Here is a 22633-nt window from a genome sequence, read left to right as displayed (position 1 = left end):
ACATATGGAAGGACAATGTTTGAAGAGTTTGGGGACTACAGGAGGTTACCTAGTGCTGTGCCATCATAAGACACAATGACAATTTTTTTTTGTTTCTTGATTTTGCTCTGTCCCACCCAAATAAAATAGCTTTGACAGGCAGACATGGAAGATAGTCTGAAATCACTGCCTTGTGTTGAATTCTTCCTCTTTAAAATTTAACATTGATCTTTTAAAAAAACTACTAAAGTTTTCACAAGCTTAAAAATTTGCCTCAAAATCTGCTTCCCTTGGAAAATATTCTATTTGTACACAATGAAAAGTTCTAACAATTGTCACATGAACCATCACAACTAAGTCATAACCTTTTCATGAAACGCTGTTATTAGCCACAAGTCAACATCAATGTTAGTGCCTCGTTTCTCAGCACCAATGAACTGTAGTATATTTTCATGCTTCATTCCTGGCAAGCTATATATTTCATATTCATTTTGCCATGATTCTTTATCCTGAAACAAAAAGAATCACATTAATATATTTTTAAAAATATTAAATGTCTTGTCTACATATTCAAAATTATTTCAAATAATCAAAATCATATCTGATATACTATAAAATTTGTCCAAATGCATGGGGTGATGGCCAAAAGATTGAAAATAAGATGGGAAATACACGTCTTGGTTTGGTTTGGTAAACTCACATTAACAGAGAACTCTTGCTTCTAGCAATTTCTGAACTGTGCACAAATCTTTAGAAATTCTGTCAAATGGCTTAATAAATTGAGGCTAGACATGTTTAGATAATTCTCTTAGTTCAACAACTAATAATATTTTGCAAGCAGGTTCTCTGGAATAAAGATAAGGATTTTTCCTGATTTGCTTCATCAAATAAATATGGACAATGAAGTGAGGTTAACAATTGAATGAAGTTCATGTGACGTAAAAGAGAATTAAATTAGCAATTTTCTTTTTCTGTATCTGGTTCCCTCCCCCAGATTCTATAATGTTTTTCATGCTGGGTGGGGCACCAATCATAGATCAGACACAAGACAATGTAAACCGGCTGTAATGGCAATGACTCAGGAATGCTGCAAAAGTTGTAAATAGGCCATAAAGTTATTTTTTCCAGCACCATTATAACAATAGCTAAATAGAATACAGTGGTACCTCAAGATACGAACCCCTTGTCTTACGAACAACTCGAGATACGAACCAGGGGTTCAGAAAAAATTTGCCTCTTTTTACGAACTTTTTTCGTGTTATGAACGCCAAACCCGAACTTCCGGGTTCGGCGTTCGGGAGGCTGCTGGGAAGCCCCCCGGCTGTTTTAAAAGGTGACAGCTGGGCGGCGGGGCTTCCCAGCAGCCTCTGAACGCCGAACCCGGAAGTTCGGGTTTGGCGTTCGTAACACGAAAAAAGTTCGTAAGAAGAGGCAAATTTTTTCTGAACCGTTTGGAGGCTGCTGGGAAGCCACGCGGCTGTTTTAAAAGGTGACAGCCGGGCTGGGGGGCTTCCCAGCAGCCTCCGAATGCAGAAGTTCGGGTTTGGTGCTCGGCTTCGGGAGACGGCTAGGAAGCCGCGCGGCTGTTTTAAAAAGTGACAGCCGGGCTGGGGGGCTTCCCAGCAACCTCCCGAACCCCGAACCCGGAAGTTCGGCAAGAGTTCGGGAGGTTGCTGGGAAGCCCCCCAGCCCGGCTGTCACCTTTTAAAACAGCCTGGGGACTTCTCGGCGGCCTCCCGAACGCCGAACCCGGAAGTTTGGGTTTGGCATTAGGCGTTCGGGAGGTCGCTGAGAAGCCCCCAGGCTGTTTTAAAAGGTGACAGCCGGGCGGCAGCGGTTTTTTTTGCGGGTTTTTTTTTTTTGGTTGCACGGATTAATTGACTTTACATTGTTTCCTATGGGAAACAATGTTTCGTCTTACGAACCTTTCGTCTTACGAACCTCCCCCTGGAACCAATTAGGTTCATAAGACGAGGTATGACTGTAGTTGGTAAGACTATATTTATTAGTTTGAGATTGTAAATAAATGATCTGATCTGAACATATTTTGGTAAAAAAAAAAGATGCCTTCTAGTTTTTATTAGTTTTTAAATCCCAAGCCTATTATTACAAAGGGAATTATTTCTTCACCCATCAGGATGGATGTCTGACTGGATCATTATAGATGTCCTTGATTTCCTTTCATATTTTACTTGGTCTCATAACCACTGGAATATTTTATTAAGCAATCACATGATATTTAGACATATTTTGAAATATCATCAGATTTCCTTGTTATAACAATATTTAAAAAAAACATTTTAAACATTTGTAACATATAATAAGCACAGTATTTGGCTGTTCATATACCTGCACTGGGAATATTTTCACAGCAACGTATTCATTTAACAACTGAGCTTTCCAGACACAGCCAAACCTTCCTCTAGCTCTGATCTCTAGTAACTGCAACGGCTTTAGGCCCATCAATGGTGATGGAGGTGGTGGTCCAGGGTCCTAAAAATAATAACAATCAACAAAAGTTCATTTTTTAGTATAATCTCATTTACCAATTCAAAAGACAACAATTTAGAAAGCAAATTATTCAGAATAAAAACAAAAATGTTAATGTCTCAAAATTTTTGAATTCATTTTCAATTCTTTCTCAGCAAAAATGAAATGAATAAATCTAACTTTTAAATTGTATGATTCCAAACAAAGGCATGCATACAAAATATGGAAGGAATTAAATTTCTTGAAACTAATCCAGTATCTTTAATCTCTACATATGGTCAATATAAGACAGTTTGTGCAACACGTATCTACTAAAATTTTATGAACAATACTTTACTTGAATGAAAAAAACTGTAAAAAAATTATTACCCTATTTTTAATGGAATTATAACTTTTGTATAGGAAATCTATATGCTTCATGCAGCCTGTGGTTATTTCCTGTGCACATACAGAATTCCTGTGGCTCCATCCCTACTTTACCAACCCAGCAATTGACCCAATATCATTAGCTTAAAAGATCGGGAAATCAGTTTTTGTAGTTGGAACTACTTAACTTTATTAGCATTTATTTATTATAAGCATTACAAGAAAGGTTTACAGTCATGGTAATGGTGATTGGGACCTTAAAGGTACTTATGTGTGATTATATTTCCTGGTCCTCACTACTTCATCTACTTTGATAAATATTAAAGCATCTACAGGATGTAAACAGAATGAAGTGAACTTTGATGAACTGGCCTGTTTTCATGCACGAGGCAGTAGCTAAACAAGGACCTATGCCAATTTAATCCCACCATTCCAAATAGTAATGCGAAATAATAGTAGAAAAAATAAAAACAAAGCCATAGAAAAAGTATTAAATGAATACTGCTCCAGATTCAACAGGTTGCTTGATGAACTCCACATATATAGTGGATCTTCAAAATCTGGTATCTAAAATGAAATCTAACATGTTCTGATTTTAAGGAAACTCTCAACATCTGTAAATATAAATGTTACTCCTGTATGTAGTTTGTAATTTATGATTATAAATAAAATGGTGCATCTTACCTCTATCATTATATGAAAGGCATGCTTGTAAAAAAACACATACACACAGGCAAAAGGGAATTATTTCATATAATACAAAGCAGATATAAGTGCATCTTAGGACAAAGAGTCATCAGTAACTTATAAAATTCATCATGCATTAGGTTTTCAAATGTGTACTTTATTGACCTTTTTTTAACAATAAAAGATAGCGATAATGTTTATTATACCTGTAACTGAATTATTTGAACATTAAACGTTTTATAAGCAAATGCTCCAAATAGTATGGAAGCTTTCAAAAACGGATTTCCATATGTATAGTGCAAATAATTAGAAGGCACAGAGAAATGTAATAATTTAGTTATTAAGATACTGGTTGTGTTTTAAACAAAGTAACTGTGCATAAAATATAAATTGGTACATTACACAAGGGGGCAGTGTTGCATCATCTAACCTACAAACTACAAAGCAAAACAGTGAAGCAAAACACATTACCCTCATCTTAATCTTACTTCATTAACCATTAAAGTTGCTATAATAGCACATTTTTCAATATTTTTGGTAGCTAATTAATTCTAGAAATATCACCCTTCCTTCTTTTTGATCAGCTGCTTTCATTTGGAAATATCAATATATAAATCAACGTTTAATTAACTTTTATTTTAACACTGATGAAACATCTCAAATTTTTAGCTTTATTTGTATATGCAAAATTATTTACTGATAAATTGAGGGAAATGCTTTATAAACTAATATAAAATTCACTGAAAACCAATAGCAAAAAAAAAAACACAAGGAGGCAAAATTAGGAGAGATTTCTGTGATTCTATCCTTAGAATCTGTCTACCTTCCATATTTTTTAGAGTATAAGACACACCTTTTAACCCCCCAAGAGGTAAAAACTCAGGTGCATCTTATACACTGAATGTAGCCCCCCCCACCCTCCCTTCTCTTTGGGTCTCTGCCTGACAGCAATTTACCTCCTTGCAGCAAACAGCAGCAGAGCCTGATAAGCACAAGCCACTGATTATCTGCCTCCCAACACTCAGCTGATTGATTGAAGTTGCAGGCAAGCCCAGGTGCAAGTGAAACTAAAGCTGAAGGGAGAAGCAAAGGCTGAAACTGGCTGTTTGGGGTTTTTTTGCTGCAAGGACTATAAAGGTCAATAACTATAAATGCCTATAGAATGTTCAAATTACTACACTTATTTTTTAAAGACTGCTTCATCATTGTTCTAAACAACTTAACAAAATGAAGGTTTTTAAAATACCGTATATACTTGAGTATAAGCCGACATTTTCAGCACAAAAAATGTGCTGAAAAATCTAACCTCGGCTTATATTCGAGTCACTGACCTTCCCTGACCTGAAAACTCCCGTGCAGCATTTTCCAAAGCTGCGCAGTATGGATGTGAAAGGCAGGGAGGGAGGAAACCTCATGGCTCTTGGCAACACAAGGCTTTTTTCTTTCCACGACTGTTTCTGCTCTTGCAGGCAACACCCTTCAGCTGCCTGATTGGCAGCAGATGGAACCAATCAGAGTTCCTCCTCTACACAGAAAGGAGGCACTGAGAGAGCTGCCTGATTGGCAGCAGGCTGAAGCAATCACAACCCCTCCTCTACAGGAAGCACTGGGGGAAAGGGCGGGAGGGTTGAAGAGTTTCAGAACGAAGGAAGCATGGCTTTCTCTCTTGATCAGAAAGTAAAATGTAAGTTACCCATTTAAATTTGATTAATTTCTAGTAACAGAAGAGGTAATGTTGTAATAAAATGTTGCTTCAAATGGGGATAACTGTGTAACTAAACTTTTTCTTCCAACTATTATTCATTCATTCATTCATTCAATTTTTATGCTGCCCTTCTCTTTAGACTCAGGGCAGCTTACAACATGTTAGCAATAGCACTTTTTAACAGAACCAGCATATTGCCCCCACAACTATACTTATCATACCCAAGAGGATTGTTAATGCTGACTTGTTTAAAACAATACAAAGGTTGGGATAATATAATAGTATGAATTTTGGCATTAATCATTTGTTCTACATAATTAATATGAATAGATCTACCTTTTTTAAGAGTATAGTTTCTCCTTATGCAAGATAAATATCACGTAGAAGAAAGATTTTACAATTAATGATTGAATAACCCCAAATTGTTATTTACTGATGTATTGAGATAGTAATGATTTTAACTTATGAAGTATGTTATAAATGGAAAATCTGAATATTTATCATATGGAAGTTTGATTTAAGCAATTGTTTTGAAATAATATATGAAATCCCATTTATTAAGAAAATTATAATGATATTGTAATGAAGATTAAGATAACAGGTTTGATCACATTCCTAAAGATATTTTAAGATTTTTGGTTATGATAAAAGAAGGAATTTTAAAAAGAGAGAGATTTAGGAAGGGGAGGAAGAAAGGTGCAAGAAATAAAAAACAGTTTGGAAGGAAAAGTTACATAATAATAACAATAATGTTGGAAGGGACCTTGGAGATCTTCTAGTCCAACCCCCTGCTTAGGCAGAAACCCTACACTACTTCAGACAAATGGGTACCCAACATCTTTAAAACTTCCAGTGTTGGAGCATTCTGGTGGCAGGCTGTTCCACAGATTCATTGTTCTCTCAGGGATTTTCTCCTTAGTTCTAAGCTGTGTCTCTCCTTGTTTAGTTTCCACCAATTGCTTCTTTTTCTGCTCTCAGGTGCTTTGGAGAATAGGTTGACTCTCTCTTCTTTGTGGCAAACCCTGAGATATTGGAAGACTGTTATCATGTCTCCCCTGGCCCTTTTTAAAATTAAACTAGATATACCCAGTTCCTGCAACCATTCTTCATGTTTTTTTATTCTCCTACAAAAACAATTTTAACAAGCTACAGTAGAAAAATATTCCATTTGTATAAGTTGCCAGTAGCCACTGTTATTTTCCACCCTAGGCTTATACTTGAGTCAATAAGTTTTCCCAGTTTTTGTGGCAAAAGTAGGTGCCTGGGCTTATAATTGGGTTGACTTATACTCAAGTATATACGGTAAATGATTTATCTGAAGAGGCCAGTACTATTGTATCTTCTTTTAAATAGCAGAGAATACTTCCAGAAAGCCACATCAATTTTAAAGATCTATAAAAGTATAATCTGCAATGTCCTGTTTTAGTACTAAGTATTAGTATTAAGATAAGGCAGCTGAGTTAAACCCTGTAAATAATTGGGAGGAGTTAGTGTGATTACATTTAAGAAAACTTTCTGGGATTAATATACTGCCATAATGTCCATTTCTCTAATTCTTTACTATTTCTATAGATCAGGCACACATGCACAGAAATATACAGCAAACATTGCATATCATCTGTGCTGTTTGCTGTTTGGCAAATTGCTGGGAGACAGAGGCCTTTTTTCTTTGTTTTCCTCCCCCAAAACTAAGGTGTGTCTTATACTCCAGTGTGTCTTATACTGTACTCCAAAAAATAACTTTCCCAGATAAAAACTACACGGGCAAGTAATTATGCCCCTGTCACAGCCTTTTCTAGAACAGAGAACTGTCCCATTTGCCAGGAATTGGGATGAGCTAAACAGAAAATCTCCCTTTCCCTCCTCTTAAAAAAGGCCTGCAGATTTTCCCTTTAAATCAACAAGGTAGTCTCATCAAGAAAGGAGGATTTTAATTTTAATAAAAGCATCAGGTACTTAAAAGAACAGTTTAGATATAGCAACTTACATAAGGCAGTGATCTGTGTTTAAAATTCAGTGTTTACCAATTCACAACACTCAAACAAAAATATGGATAACTAGAACAGATGCAAAATTGCTTTCCAATCATGTGTGCCTCACTGAGCAGAAATTAATATAAGGGGGCAGGGTGGGAAAAATCATCACTCATATGATAAGCATTCCTTATCAACCTTATTAATGTGGTTTCCATTCTTCCAAGGCTCTAATAAATAACAAAGAAACTCCTGACATTCTCTCTTAAATCTCCTCCTTCTAAATAAAAAAATATTTAAAAGTCCAACAAGATAGCCAGCAGGTTATTCAGAATGAGGAGTTTCCTTAATCCATTATATTAACACTAACTGCAAAATCAGAAATCTTCAGCTTTATAAAGGTAGTCTTTGATGAGGAAAAATATACAGCATGAGAAAGAAATCCTCCTTATATCTGGATTAAAATAAGTCATTTTTTTCCTAATGATTCATATTGGTAGTGGGGTCACATAAATAACTGAAACAATGTTGACCATATAATACACTGTCCCTGACAGCAAAGCTTGTGCAAATTCTTCAGAAATAAAAGTTGGCAACTGCATTCAAAGGACTTTGAATTATATGTGACCACAGCTTTTGTCCGGTTTCCATGGCTCCTATGAAAGCTACTCCCACCCAGCTTTATTCACATATGCCTGCCGGTTTGCAAAGTGAAATAGTTACACCAGGATATATTGGGCCGGAGCAGTTTCTGATGCATTGGTTTTGATTGAAGAGAAGTTTTGATCCCCTTTCAAAGGAGTTTCACAGCCTGATTGTATAGTAAAACATAAAAAAGTCCTTAACAGCCCAACATTAAGATCTCATTCAAAGTAAAAATAAATTATTTCCAGTGCTTATCTACTTCTTGATGTCAGGAACTTCCGACATAAATTACAAAAATACAGTGCAGTCAAGATTTTGCATTTTTGTGAATACGGCTAATAAAATATGGCATTCCAAGTATAGGATATAGATGCTCAATAACTGTGCTAACTGCTCTAAATGCAAAAGGATGATAAAGAAGTACTGAATTCATCTAATCTGGCAATAAAAAGTTGTTAAGCACTGCAATAATTAGACTTTAATTTTATTCTACATGTTCTATTTGCAGTCAGGTGTATCTGAAATTCAGCTGAGGATTAAGAAATTTTCAGTTTATTTAAATCTCCTTCTAAAATTTTCCAAATTAAAAGTCTAATGGTTTTATCTACCAAGGCTTGATCAGAATATGGAGCATGTCTAAGGTGCCCTTCCTTATCAGGGTGGTCCAGGGGGAAAGCATTTTGAAATTTCCTGATATTTCCCTAAAATGTCTCTGTAACTTGCGATCTAGTTAAGGCATGGTCATAGATGATGTCATGCCAAACAGCTAAGCAGTGGAGAAATATCGGCAGCTAAGGAAGCAAGTTGTTGCCACACTTATGCTCATTTTTGCTTGACTCTGCCAGGCAGTGTGATCCGTGTTTTTTTTTAACATGATTTCCCCCTGACTTTTAAACATTTTAATACAGTTTGTTTCCCCCCCCTGATTTATTCTGTTTTTTTTCACGAATTCCCTGATAATACCCTGATATTTCCCAAATTGCCAATTTCCCTGATAATTCCCTGATTCCCATTTTCCAGGTTTGCTGGACACCCTGCTTTTTCATATAGTAAATGAGTTGCTTGGTACACAGTATTATTCTTTTTCCTTGATCAAAGCAATGCAACTCACATTGACTAGTAATTGACAAAGATAAAAAGCTGCATTTCTATACATGGGATAGAAGATGGGCTCCTATGCTTGAACTCATTATTCCTCTTCTGTCAGGTACAAGAAATGCTTAGTGTTCTACATTTTTTAAAATTAAAAGCCGAAATAAATTTTAACTGACAAGTTTTATTTTTCAAATTACATCCTCAGAAACTATTTGATTCATAGAAAACAGTTTAATAAGGGCGTGCATGTGCAAAAGTAAGAATATAGTAGAGGCCTTTACAGGAGCAGCTCTGGCACAGCTGGTTAAGACACCAACTAGAGGGGAGAATATTCTAGATTTAGTTTTTACGAATGGGAATTGGGTTTCAGATGTCAAGGTGGGAGAAAATTTAGGTTGCAGTGACTATCTATGTTTGTGGTTTGATGTAAAAACTCATTGTGAGCAATCCTATAATGCAACCAAAGTATTGGATTTCAGAAAAACAAATTTTAATGCAATGGGAGAATATTTAGATAATGAATTAAAGGGGAGGGATAAAATGGCAGGAGCGAGCATCCAGTGGACTGTATTAAAAAAGGCCATCTTAAAAGCCACTGGACTGTATGTAAGACAAATAACTAAAGGTAAAAGGAAGAAGAAACCGCTATGGTTTAGCAATGATGTAAGAGCTATAGTCAATGAAAAAAAGGCTGCCTATAGGAGGTATAAAGAGTCTGGAAGTATAGCTGATAGGGAGGTGTATAAAATGAGACAGAAGGAGGCGAAACAGATAATATATGATGCTAAAGCCTCAAAAGAGGAAGAAATAGCAAAATCTGTAAAGAAGGGGGATAAAACCTTCTTCAGATATATTAATGATAAGAAGAAGAAAAACTGCGGCATCACGAAGGTTAGTACCGGGAATAATACATGCATTAATGGGAATAAGGAGATCGCTGACCATTTCAATAGCTACTTCTGTTCAGTTTTCTCAAAAGACACCTTACAAAATAATACTATAGAGGGATATAGCATTGCTTCCAACTGTACGGATTCAGCTCCAGTGATCTTAGAAGCCGATGTCTTAGAAGAACTTGAACGATTAAAGATAAATAAGGCAATGGGTCCAGATGGCATCCACCCCAGAGTTCTTAAAGAACTCAGATCTGTCATTACTACCCCCCTGACTGATTTGTTTAACCAATCGTTGTTAACAGGAGAAGTTCCTGAGGATTGGAGAATGGCCAGTGTTGTGCCTATTCACAAGAAGGGCAGTAGAGAAGAAGCTGGTAACTACAGGCCAGTTAGCTTGACATCAGTTGTAGTTAAAATGATGGAGACTCTACTCAAAAAGAGGATAAATCAGCACCTAAAAAACAATAACTTATTGGACCCAAATCAGCATGGCTTTACTGAAGGCAAATCATGTCAGACTAATCTCATTGATTTCTTTGACTATGTCACAAAGGTGTTGGATGAAGGTGGTGCCGTGGATATTGCCTACCTGGACTTCAGCAAAGCCTTTGATACGGTTCCACATAAAGAGCTGATAGATAAATTAGTGAAGATTGGACTTAATCCCTGGATAGTTCAATGGATTTGCAGCTGGCTGAAGCGTAGACATCAGAGAGTTATTGTTAATGGTGAGTATTCTGAGCAGAGTCAGGTTACAAGCGGTGTGCCACAAGGGTCTGTTCTGGGTCCTATTCTTTTTAATATATTTGTGAGTGATATAGGGAAAGGTTTGGTAGGGAAGGTTTGCCTATTTGCCGATGACTCTAAAGTGTGCAATAAGGTTGATATTCCTGGAGGCGTCTGTAATATGGTAAATGATTTAGCTTTACTAGATAAATGGTCTAAGCAATGGAAACTGCAGTTTAATGTTTCCAAATGTAAAATAATGCACTTGGGGAAAAGGAATCCTCAATCTGAGTATTGTATTGGCAGTTCTGTGTTAGCAAATACTTCAGAAGAAAAGGATTTAGGGGTAGTGATTTCTGACAGTCTCAAAATGGGTGAACAGTGCAGTCAGGCGGTAGGGAAAGCAAGTAGGATGCTTGGCTGCATAGCTAGAGGTATAACAAGCAGGAAGAGGGAGATTATGATCCCACTATATAGAATGCTGGTGAGACCACATTTGGAATACTGTGTTCAGTTCTGGAGACCTCACCTACAAAAAGATATTGACAAAATTGAACGGGTCCAAAGACGGGCTACAAGAATGGTGGAAGGTCTGAAGTATAAAACGTATCAGGAAAGACTTAATGAACTCAATCTGTATAGTCTGGAGGACAGAAGGAAAAGGGGGGACATGATCGAAACATTTAAATATATTAAAGGGTTAAATAATGTCCAGGAGGGAAGTGTTTTTAATAGGAAAGTGAACACAAGAACAAGGGGACACAATCTGAAGTTAGTTGGGGGAAAGATCAAAAGCAACATGAGAAAATATTATTTTACTGAAAGAGTAGTAGATCCTTGGAACAAACTTCCAGCAGATGTGGTAGATAAATCCACAGTAACTGAATTTAAACATGCCTGGGATAAACATATATCCATCCTAAGATAAAATACAGAAAATAGTATAAGGGCAGACTAGATGGACCATGACGTCTTTTTCTGCCGTCAGACTTCTATGTTTCTATGTTTCTATATTAGCAGTGGATTGTTCCCGGTTTGGTCCAGTTCTGTGAACTGGTAGCAGCGGGAGTTTAATTTAGTTTAGTTTAATCAGATTTGTATGCCGCCCCTCTCTGCAGACTCGGGGCGGCTCACAGCAATAGCAATACAATGTAAGACAAATCCAATATTTAAATTAATTTAAAAAACACCACAAATTAAAACCAATCATACACACTAGCGTACCATGCATAAATTTTATAAGCCTAGGGGGAGGGAACATGTCAATTCCCCCATGCCTGACGACAGAGGTGGGTTTTAAGAAGCTTACGAAAGGCTAGGAGGGTGGGGGCAACTCTGATATCTGGGGGGAGTTGGTTCCAAAGGGTCGGGGCCGCCACAGAGAAGGCTCTTCCCCTGGGTCCCGCCAAACGACATTGTTTAGTTGACAGGACCCGGAGAAGGCCAACTCTGTGGGACCTAACTGGTCGCTGGGATTCGTGCGGCAGAAGGCGGTCCCGGAGATATTCTGGTCCAGTGCCCACCAGCCTGGGGACGCTTCTCTGCATGCACAGAAGCATTGAGCACGAACCAGTGGCAACAGGTTTTAGATGTGTATGTTTATATATCTATAATCACATAATATAGCAATGAGATATATCTGCTGAGTTTAACTATATTTTCAAAGTAGTAAAAAATAGTAACTGATAAGGTAATTTTTACTTGCTTCAAAAAGAAAAAAGAAACCAGGAAAATGATGAAACCTTCTGAAACTTTTGTCTGCATAAGGAACCCATTTAGAGCTGCTCACTAAAATATTTGGATGAAAATTATATAAGCAATTGATATATTATTTTTTTAAAGGGGTACAGCCTTGGTTCATACTGTAGTCACTGTATGACTCAAATTAGTTTATTTTGCAGCATTTAGTACTGACAGTTATTTAATTACTTCCATGGATATAAAGATAACTTCAAAGATTCTGCATGATGTTCCACAACAAGGTAGATGTTACTACAGTATTATGGATATATATAGAATATATGTGTGTGGGTAGCAAGGGGGACAGAATAAGCCAATGGCAAAGCATTTCTATAAAGTTGCCAAGAATATAATTTAAGTATGTCCATGAAGTCAACAAGCATTAATCACATGAGACTTGATTTCATACTGATATATGCCAGTTTTACTTTGTTTTTCCTTTTCAAAATTGTATTGGTCCTTTATTACAAATTATTTATTCTTTCTAGAGATGATACAAACCTATGTTTATAAATAATTCAAATTATTCTGAATAAATATAAGCTTTTTCAAATTCATAAAAGTGAGCCTTTCAAGGGAATTTTTTCAGCTACAGGTGGTTATAGCATGAAGCAATATCCTTGTAATCAAACTTAGGTATCACTGGCTGTATCTACTGCAAATATGTTGATAATCTGTTTTCTCTACATTCATAGGTTCATATTAGAATTTCCATGTCTGGTTTTTCTGTCCAAACTCTTTTATATTTGTATTCTGAATCCACTGAGTTTTTACAAACACTCATGTTTAATGGTAATGCCAAAATTACAATTATGGAATATACACAGAATAATTTATGAAAACAATTGTGTGTGTTGTATACAGTTCCTTGTAATGATTATATATGAACGGCTGTAGCACTTTTCAAACTTTTCATTATACTAAAACCTTTCTGCAATTGCTGCTGCATATAAATACCTCCCTGTAAATTCCAGGGGATCCTTAAATTGTGTGGACAATGACATGGAAGGTTTGCTGTGGATTAAATCAGATACTTATTGACCTTCATCACTTGTGACTTTGGAATCCAACATTCTTGCTTGTTGTTACTTGTTACATAAATCTAACATAAACTACTACTTCAAAGTGCATGCAACATTTAAATATTTTAGTGTTTTAAATATAATTTATAATTTAGTTATGTTAAAAGATGTAGCAAAACATTTCTGTTTTCCAAAGATACTTTATCTGTATTTTATATATACTTTTATCAAAAAATAATGATCAAGCAGAGAAAGGGGAAGAATATAAGGCAATGTGTCAAAATATATAATTCCACTAAGCAAAAACACTCCTGATTTGTGTAAAATATGAGTTTTACAAATACTGTCTCCTTCCTTGCCAGAAGTTTCTTTCTTGTGAAAGAAAGAGAATTTAAGACTGCTACAATATGAGTCTATCTTTTATTTAATTTATTTAGCTCTATAAACTTTTATTCATGTACTGAAGTACATAAGACCATTTAAAATAAATTATAAAAAATCCAATGTAGTACAAAGGAAGTGGTGCAAATTCAAATTTTTGTACTGACATTTTCACATTATTTTTTTTGATCTCACATTTGATTACAAGTAGTTCATATTTTAACAACTTAATGCTTTTCCTCAACTGATCTTCTAGGCTTTCACTTTACATTTTTAAAACAAGACATCCCATTTGTATGATAATGTATATATGAAGTATGCATGTACACTTCTGTATAAGTTACAGATATTCATAAAATTCATCTTAAAAATATTTTTAGAATATAGCAAGGTTCAACAAGAACCTCATTCCTAGATTTTCTAAACAGTAGGATCTAGTGCAAAAAGCTAATGGAACCTAGCAATATTATTCAAATGCCAATTATCTCACGCAAACAATCATTCATAGTGCAAAAGTCCAACCAAAAACACTTACACTTACATAAACACAAATGCATGGGCAGCAACAGGCATGAAGGCTTTTTTCATCCTAACATAATTTGAATGGTGATAGGGTTGAATTGCTTTGATTATTTACATACCCGAACAAAACTAGAATACAACTGAATATTCAAAAGTTGTTATTTCAAAATAATTTTTCCAAATAATGAGAAAAACTAGTGTTTTACTAATATGTATATATTACATCCTGTTACCATAGGTAAGTAATTTTAAAACATCTCATGTACAAATCATAAAGTGCCTTTTGCAATAATATATTAGATTTGTATGCCGCCCCTCTCCAAAGACTTGGAGCGGTTCTTCCTCTAACTACAGACTCTCAGATCATATGCCAACAATTTTCCAAAAATCTTCAAAAGGTCAAATAGCAGCTATCAAAAGTAACAAGTCTCTATCAATTTGAGAAAGCTAACAAAAAGATGGGATATAAATCTGACAAAGAAACAAATGTACTTGTATTCAAAATAATGCACTTACTTGGGTTGGTACAAGTACTGGAGGATATGCTAATTTGTGGTGTCTGTACATCCAGAATGAAAAGAGTACAATCACTGCTATTCCCATTATAGGTCCAAGAGAGTAAAGCAAGGTACTAAACAGGGGTGGTTTAGATGTCATAGGATTGGAAGTAGCTGCAGAGGGAAGAAGTTTTCTTATAATTCAATATTAACACAGAAAATATGAGCAATTCTTAAAAATGGAAGACATTTAGGCTATCTATACATTAAAGTTACCTATGATACATCTGAAGCTTAAATGTTTAAATTTTAGGTTTGCATTTAAGTTCATAGTATTTTGCCTATTCTTGTCAATGAGCAGATTTAGTTAGAAGGCAGGGTTAAATGTATCATAAGTTTGGAATCATTGCACAGCCACAAGAAACCCAAATCCAGTTCCGCGGAATTCCATCCATCTTTATCTAGCACAAATTTAGCTTTGAATGTTAATTGATCAGATTCTTGTATATAGGTAGCAATAATAATAATAATAATATTATCAGTGCTTTGAATTTGGTGAATGTTTTCAGTTTGTTACACCTGATAATTGTAGTCATTGTAATTTAGTAATAATTTTCCTGGATGCAACCATCAGGCAAAGGTTCCCAATCTCTAGGCTACTGAGCCTTGGCCTATTCGAAATTGGGTCATACAAGTGGATGGCTGGAGCACAAAGGCAGCTCAATTTGTCTGAGCGACGCACCAGCGTACCACACGTGCAAGGGCTGCATGTGTGCCCATGAGTGCTGGCCTGTCACTTGTGTGGCCTAGTTCACCTCTTCCCCTCCCAGCCAGGCCACCAAGCCACAAAGGTTGGGGAGTGCTGGATTATTGTTGAGATACATAAGGTCAAAATTCAGCAATGCTTTTTCCAAACTAATGCAACTTCAGATGGTCCTTGTATTACAACCATTCATTTAATGACACTTCTGTGATGGAAAGTGCATCTGGAGAAACAACGGAGGGGAATCTTGGTAGCATATAGGTTTCATAGCAGCACATTCCGGAGAAGCCCAAATTAAGAGACTGCAAATTCCCAAACTAGATGGGGGGAGGGGCAATAACTTTTAGAGTAGCCACATCTTAGCAGGATATATTTATTAGAGAAGTGAATTATAGCTTTAGTTTCTGTCCATTAGGTGTAAGCAAATAAAAGATTGGACATGGTTGGATTTCACTGTGTGGCGTTCAAGCATGGGCCTGACAGATTAAAAATTATGATAAGCTCAGAAAAAAAATAACATCACCCACCCTTAAAGACCACCACATTACCTCTGCAGTTATATGATCAGTATTTGGGTGCTTGACAACCACCTCAAATTTATGATGGCTTTGTATCCTGCAGTCATGTGTTCACAACCTCTGGCTTCCATCAAGCAAACTCAACTATGAAAGATAGTTTTGCTGTGCGAATGGGAATGAGTGATTTTAAATGTTATTAGGGTATTTATTTATTTATTTATTGGACTTATATGCTGCCCCTCTCTGTGGACTCGGGGCGGCTCACAACATGCAAGACATTTTAGCTACCGTATTTTTCGCTCTATAAGACGCACCTGCTGATAAGACGCACCTAGATTTTAGAGGAGGAAAATAGAACAAAAATATTTTGAGCCAAAAAGTAGCTATCACACATGAGCAAGTTCTTGCATCCATAATTCTATCCTTGCTCATGTGTGATAGTTACTTTTTGGCTCAAAATATTTTTGTTCTATTTTCCTCCCTCCCACTTTCCTTTCTATCTCTCCCTCCCTCTTTTCTTTCTATCTTTCCCTCCCTCTTTCCTCCCTCCCTTTTTCCTTTCTATCTCTCCCTCCCTCTTTCCTTTCTATCTTTCTTTCCCTCTCCCTAACTACCCCCTTCTCCCTCCTTTCTATCTCTCCCTCCCCCTTTCTCTCTCCCTTCCTTCATCTTTCATTCCCTCTCTCTCCATCCCTCTTCCTTTCTCTCTTCCTTCCTCCCTCTTTTTTGTTCTTTCTCTCTCCCTCCTTCCCTCCCTCTATGTCTTTCCCTCCTCCTTCTTCCCCCCTCTCTTTCTCTTGCTTTCTTTCCCTGTCTTTCTCTCTTGCTTACTTTCTCGCTTTCTTTCTCATTCTTTCTCCCCTCCTTTCTCTCTCTCTCTCTTTCTCTCTCGTTCACCACGCCGGCAAGAGAGAAAAAGAGAGAGAGAGGGAGAGAGAGTGGAGGGCGCCGTTGTCTTCGCCTCTTCCCGACAGCTCTGCAGCGAAGAGGAAACAGTCGCGCACCGCCCCCCGGGAGCCCAGCCGATTTTTGGAGCCTTTTTGTTTTCAGCTGGGCTCCCAGGAGGCAGAGCGTGGCCGGGTACCGTGTCTTCGCCTCCGCGCGCTGCATCCGCCCGGCCGAGAACAAAACGGCTCCAAAAGTCGGCCGGGCTCCCGGGAGGTGGTGCGCGACTGTTTCCTCTTCGCTGCAGAGCCACACGGAGGCGAAGACACGGTGCCCGGCCACGCTCCGCCTCCTGGGAGCCCAGCTGAAAAAAAAACGGCTCCAAAAATCGGCTGGGCTCCCGGGAGGCGGAGCGTGGCCGGGCACCGTGTCTTCGCCTCCGTGTGGCTCTGCAGCGAAGAGGAAACAGTCGCGCACCACCTCCCGGGAGCCCGGCCGACTTTTGGAGCCGTTTTGTTCTCGGCCGGGCGGAGGCAGCGCGCGGAGGCGAAGACACGGTACCCGGCCACGCTCTGCCTCCTGGGAGCCCAGCTGAAAACAAAACGGCTCCAAAAGTCGGCTGGGCTCCCGGGAGGGGGTGCGCGACTCTTCAGGGTTGGGAAGAGGAGAGGCGGCGACAGAGGCGGGACACTTTTGGTGAGTATATCGCCGCCCCCCCCTCTGCTCCAGCGCCTCCCCCCCCCTCCCTGCCTGCAGCTTCGCTCCATAAGACGCCGCTGATTTTTCATCCTACTTTGGGAGGAAAAAAACTGCGTCTTATGGAGCGAAAAATACGGTATATTAATTGAATTTTTAGATATGTATACTGTATTGTTTTGATATGTTGTTAGCTGCCCCGAGTTCTCCGAGAGGGCTGGCATATAAATACAATCAATCAATCAATCAATCAATCAATCAATAAAAGTTGTGAAGTTGGTCCAGCTCAGTCATGTGACTCCTTGATTTATGATAAAACTGACCTTCATTGGAAATTCTGATACCAAGTATGGTTGTAATTCAAGGGCTATTTGTATTGTTAAGTATTGTATCTAACCAAGGCTGTTGTGTCCAGGTCCCTTCCTATGTTTCCTCATTTACAATTATTATCAGCCAATGAAAATAACAAGAAAATACTTGTTATTTATAAGCATGTTCAATATTTAATATAGGTTTTAAATTCTAAACAAATTTCTCTGCAGGAATAGGAAGAGTTTATCACATACGTTGTGTGACCTCCATCTCTGGAAAGTAGAAAAAATGTTCATTGCACATGTTGCCCTCACAGCAGCAGAAAAACACTTCAGGGCTATCTTTTTTTTCTACACAGTCAGTTCTGAAAGAGATTAAAATCAGTTAAATATTAAAATTGTACAATTATATTTTTAAAATCCAGCAAAAATTGCTAGGAGTAAATTAATACAGAATTTAAAAGGTTGGCATTCTGGAATCTACATTTGAATATCTGAGTAATTATAATTTTATGCAAAAGAACATCAAACTTTCATTTGGTTTCCCTAATGAAAGGGAACAATACAAATGGTACTACATAAAAAGCAGCACAAATCACACACATTGCATCAAGAGTGATACCAGCAGACTACCTATTGCTTCTTACAAAGTGGGTGCTAATCATGCTAATCTGAAGCATCTCTTAAAATAACAGTACAAGTCTCCTACACATCTAACATTTAAGCTTCTTGCTTTTCACTTTGAGAAAAGGCCTGCAGGAAATTGATAGAAAAAATATATAGAAATGACTGGCGCTTCAACTCACTCCCAATTTAAATTATGACTCCCAATAGCATTTCAGCCTAAATTTGATACTGTACTGCATCAGCTGCAACCAATGCAGTTCATGCAATTAAATCAGTTATACAGGAACTGGCTCACCAGTCAGATCTGTAGATCTGAAGAATTTTCTCCACACCAGATTAGCTCAGCACTAGTCTGTTCCAATTTGATTACCAAATCAAAAACAGATTTGAAAAATGGACCTTTCCTCTATTTTTACTTACTATGAAGAAAAAATCATCCAATGTGGTTTTTTGACTATTATTTATCAACAAAGCCTCACAAAATGTATATAAAACTAACTAGCCAAATTCTACTCAGGGAAGAATGAAGAAATAAATCTTCATACCTAAAAAGTAATGTGGCAATACCCATAAGGCTCATTGTATCACTTGCCTTAAGGCATTTGTTTGATATTTTACTTTCTATAAATCTTGTGCAATAACCTATGCTTATACACATCATCAAACGTTTATACTTTTGAAACAGATTAAACTTTAGAAAACAGAAAATATATGAAAATAGTTGGTTGTTTGCTTGCCTGTCATAGCAATTAATATCATCCAACCAGCAACCCTTTTTCACAATTTCAACAGATCCAGAGATATTCTTCCATGTTGCAAAGCAGTGTTTTCTTTTATCTTTGTCACCATAGCACAGTTCAATGCCACTACGATTTGTCTTATCATTTTCCCAATTAGCATTGTAGAAGATGCATTCCTGTGTTTCTGATCTGCCTAGTATGGCACCTGCAAGGAATTGGTTTTTAAAAATTAAATTATGGGTAACCTTAGAAAAATAATTAAATATTAAGAACAAAGCTGTATTTAAAATATATTGCAATCTTTACTATATAAATATTATGCCTCCATTTCAGTCTGGCATACATTCTTTTTTTTAAAAGCAGAACAATAGTTACTTTTATTTACTATTTTTAATTTAGTAATGCAATTTTTGGGAATGTCAAAACTCATTGTTTTCTGATATTCACAGCAAAGATTATCTGTAACAATTTCCTTCTTAAGAAACAAACAAAGTACAATTCTATGTCTAAAATTACTTGTCATTTACCAAACTAGTGAAATGTCTGCTATAAAGGATGTTATTTCATTTTGGTGAAAGAATATGATTTTATACAGACATATCACCTCCTAGTTTTCCTGTAAGATACTGAGGAATTCTAATAATTTCTTATGCCATGTAAAACAGAAAACAAAATGCACATTATATTTCTTGTCCTCTGAAATTCTAGCATAAAATCAATGAACATCTATAAATGCAGGCATAAGCTTAAAATAGTTGGCAGCTCTTTAATACTGGATTCTAAACTATGACATTATGTCCAATAATCTGTATTAAATCTTTCTATGTTTCTATCTTATACCTGTCTTTACATTTTTCATTAAAGCATATTTGCCTATGGTTATGTTAGGATCAAAACATGTTTCAGATACTCCATTTAAGTTTCTAGCCATATATATTCATTTCAGTTGGGCAGGCCAGAGAAACAGCCTATCTCTCTTGCAACCTTTACACATGTAGGGACAATGTCTTATAAATACAGACTGTCAAGTTATCTGAATTTATATTTTCATTGGAAAGTCATTTAAGCATGTTTGACTAGACTTCATATTTCTAACATAAAATGTTATTAGCACATTATTTCATATTCATATAGAATTACTGCAGGCATATTGTGATTCTGCTAGAGAAAGGAAGAGAAGGAATAGACAAGAGGAAGAAGCAAAAACAAGACACAAATTAAGCAGGTGGAAGTGATTTATTTCCTATTTAATAAAACCCACAAAATGCAGTAATAGATTTGATGCAAATAGGAAAATGCTGTTTTATTGGTAAAGCCTAATTAAGTGATACAATCAATATTTAAATTACTACAAGATTGAAGATTCTAATTTTATATACAATGTATTTTTTTTTTTAAATTACAATCCTTACTAGATTATCCTTTAGTAATAATCACAGAGAAATTCAATTCCTTGTTATGCAGATAAAAGTAGCCTTTGACTTATGACCAAAATTGGGACAGGAAAATTCCTTGTTAAGCAAGGTGAGAGTTCAGTGAGGCATCACATGTATTGTATGATCAAATTGTATGACCTTTTCTGCCACAATTTTTAAATGAATCACTATGGTCATTAAGCAAGACATCATGTGATCACAATTAGTGACCTTCCCTGTTAACTTCCTCTCATTGATTTTATTTCTTGGAAGCTGGCTGGGAAGGCTGCAAATTGTCATCACATGACTGCAAGATGGCTGCAGTGGTTCTAAATATGAACCAATTGTTGCTAAGTGCCCAAATCATGATCAGGTTACCACAGGTGTTCTGGGACAGCTAGACCTTTGAAGTCCTATCACTTTTTTCAGGGCCAAGGCAACTTCGAACAAGTGGTTATTGGTGAGAACTATATGTAGTGTCACTCAAGACTATTAAAAATCTCTGCATCTATGGATCTAAATCCCATCTTTTTTTACTTTTGTATTTTATGAACACTATTATCTCATCTATTTCCCATAAATCTTGCCTCATGTTTACCTACTACCCAGAGGGAAGGGGGTCGTTGTTCTTTGTTTTGTCATTCCAAGGATGCAAATATAGATTAATGAAGAAAGCATGGGATTTGTCATCATTTAAATTACATTGTAAAAATTGAAAGCAAAGTTTATAGAATTACAAAATTTCATATTTATTCCAGATCCTTGAAGAATGGCATATATTTCAAATAGATTACTTTTAGTATAACAGATGAGTAGTTTTACAATTCTTAACAGGTTATAGCCTAATGCCCTCCCCGACTTTCATCCCTAGCAAAAAACCTGTCAATGTTATTTTTAAATGCTTTTTAAGAACATTAATTATTCATGGTTTTCCTCCATGTTTATATTTTATTGTTGTAGGTCATGTATAAAACTATACATATAAGTAAATTATATATGCAAATATTGATTTTCTGCCCGAGTTTTTTACTTTCAAGTTTCAGTCTCTTGTTACTTCTGTTTTCTTCTTTTTCCCAGAAAACCATTTTGATATGCATTTCCCCAAATATAAGTTATCTGTTTCATGACCTTTTAAAACTGATGTCTATTTCAAACAAAATGGATTTTATAAGCAGACAAAATAATATAGCATAGTGAATTCTACTTCATAAAAATTTAAATCATGGGAATTACAAGAAGAAAATCCTGCTACATTGGATAAAAGCTAAAACATTTGCTTGTTTTGCTATTATAATATTTAAAAAGAGAAAATATTTAATATTATTTATACTTTAGCGATATACAGTGATCCCCCGTTTATTGCGTCCCCAACCATTGCGAACAGGGTACTTCGCGATTTTTCAACCCGGAAGTCAAAATACCATCTACGCATGCGTGCGTTTTTTCTATGGGCACGCATGCGTAGATGGCAACCGGGAGATCAGCTGCTGGGTGGCTTTCCTGGGTCTTCCCCCTCTTGCTGGCGTCAGCGAGGAGTTTCCCCACCGCCCACGCAAACTCCTCGCTGCCGCCCGCCCTTCGCCCGCCCACGCCGTTCATTCTCGCCGCTTTCGAGCTGAGTCCTGAAGCGAATTCGCTCCCGGACTCAGCTCGAAAGCGCCGAGAGAAAGCGCCAAGGAACGGCCTGTCCACGCTGTCTCTCGGCGCTTTCGAGCTGAGTCCGGGAGCGAATTCGCTCCCGGACTCAGCTCGAAAGCGCCGAGAGACAGCGCCAAGGAACGGCCTGTCCACGCTGTCTCTCGGCGCTTTCGAGCTGAGTCCGGGAGCGAATTCGCTCCCGGACTCAGCTCGAAAGCGCCGAGAGACAGCGCCAAGGAACGGCCTGTCCACGCTGTCTCTCGGCGCTTTCGAGCTGAGTCCGGGAGCGAATTCGCTCCCGGACTCAGCTCGAAAG

General features: G+C 37.1%; 1 protein-coding gene across 1 annotated transcript in view; it reads right to left on the bottom strand.

Moving 5' to 3' along the window:
- The window catches only part of ACVR2A (activin A receptor type 2A), a 61024-nt gene that overhangs the window by 15585 nt on the left and 22806 nt on the right, over positions 1-22633 (bottom strand). Inside the window, exons 2-6 of the mRNA XM_070731492.1 lie at positions 19262-19469; positions 18153-18262; positions 14744-14898; positions 2329-2472; positions 345-488 (exon numbers count right to left, since the gene is read on the bottom strand). Of these exons, the coding sequence (XP_070587593.1) occupies positions 345-488; positions 2329-2472; positions 14744-14898; positions 18153-18262; positions 19262-19469 (761 nt within the window). The remainder of the gene's footprint in view (positions 1-344; positions 489-2328; positions 2473-14743; positions 14899-18152; positions 18263-19261; positions 19470-22633) is intronic.

The sequence above is a fragment of the Erythrolamprus reginae genome, chromosome 1 (genome assembly GCF_031021105.1).
Source record: "Erythrolamprus reginae isolate rEryReg1 chromosome 1, rEryReg1.hap1, whole genome shotgun sequence".
Taxonomy (NCBI): Eukaryota; Metazoa; Chordata; class Lepidosauria; order Squamata; family Dipsadidae; genus Erythrolamprus; species Erythrolamprus reginae.
Note: the sequence above shows the minus strand (reverse complement) of the source record. Positions and strands in the feature narration are given on the sequence as shown.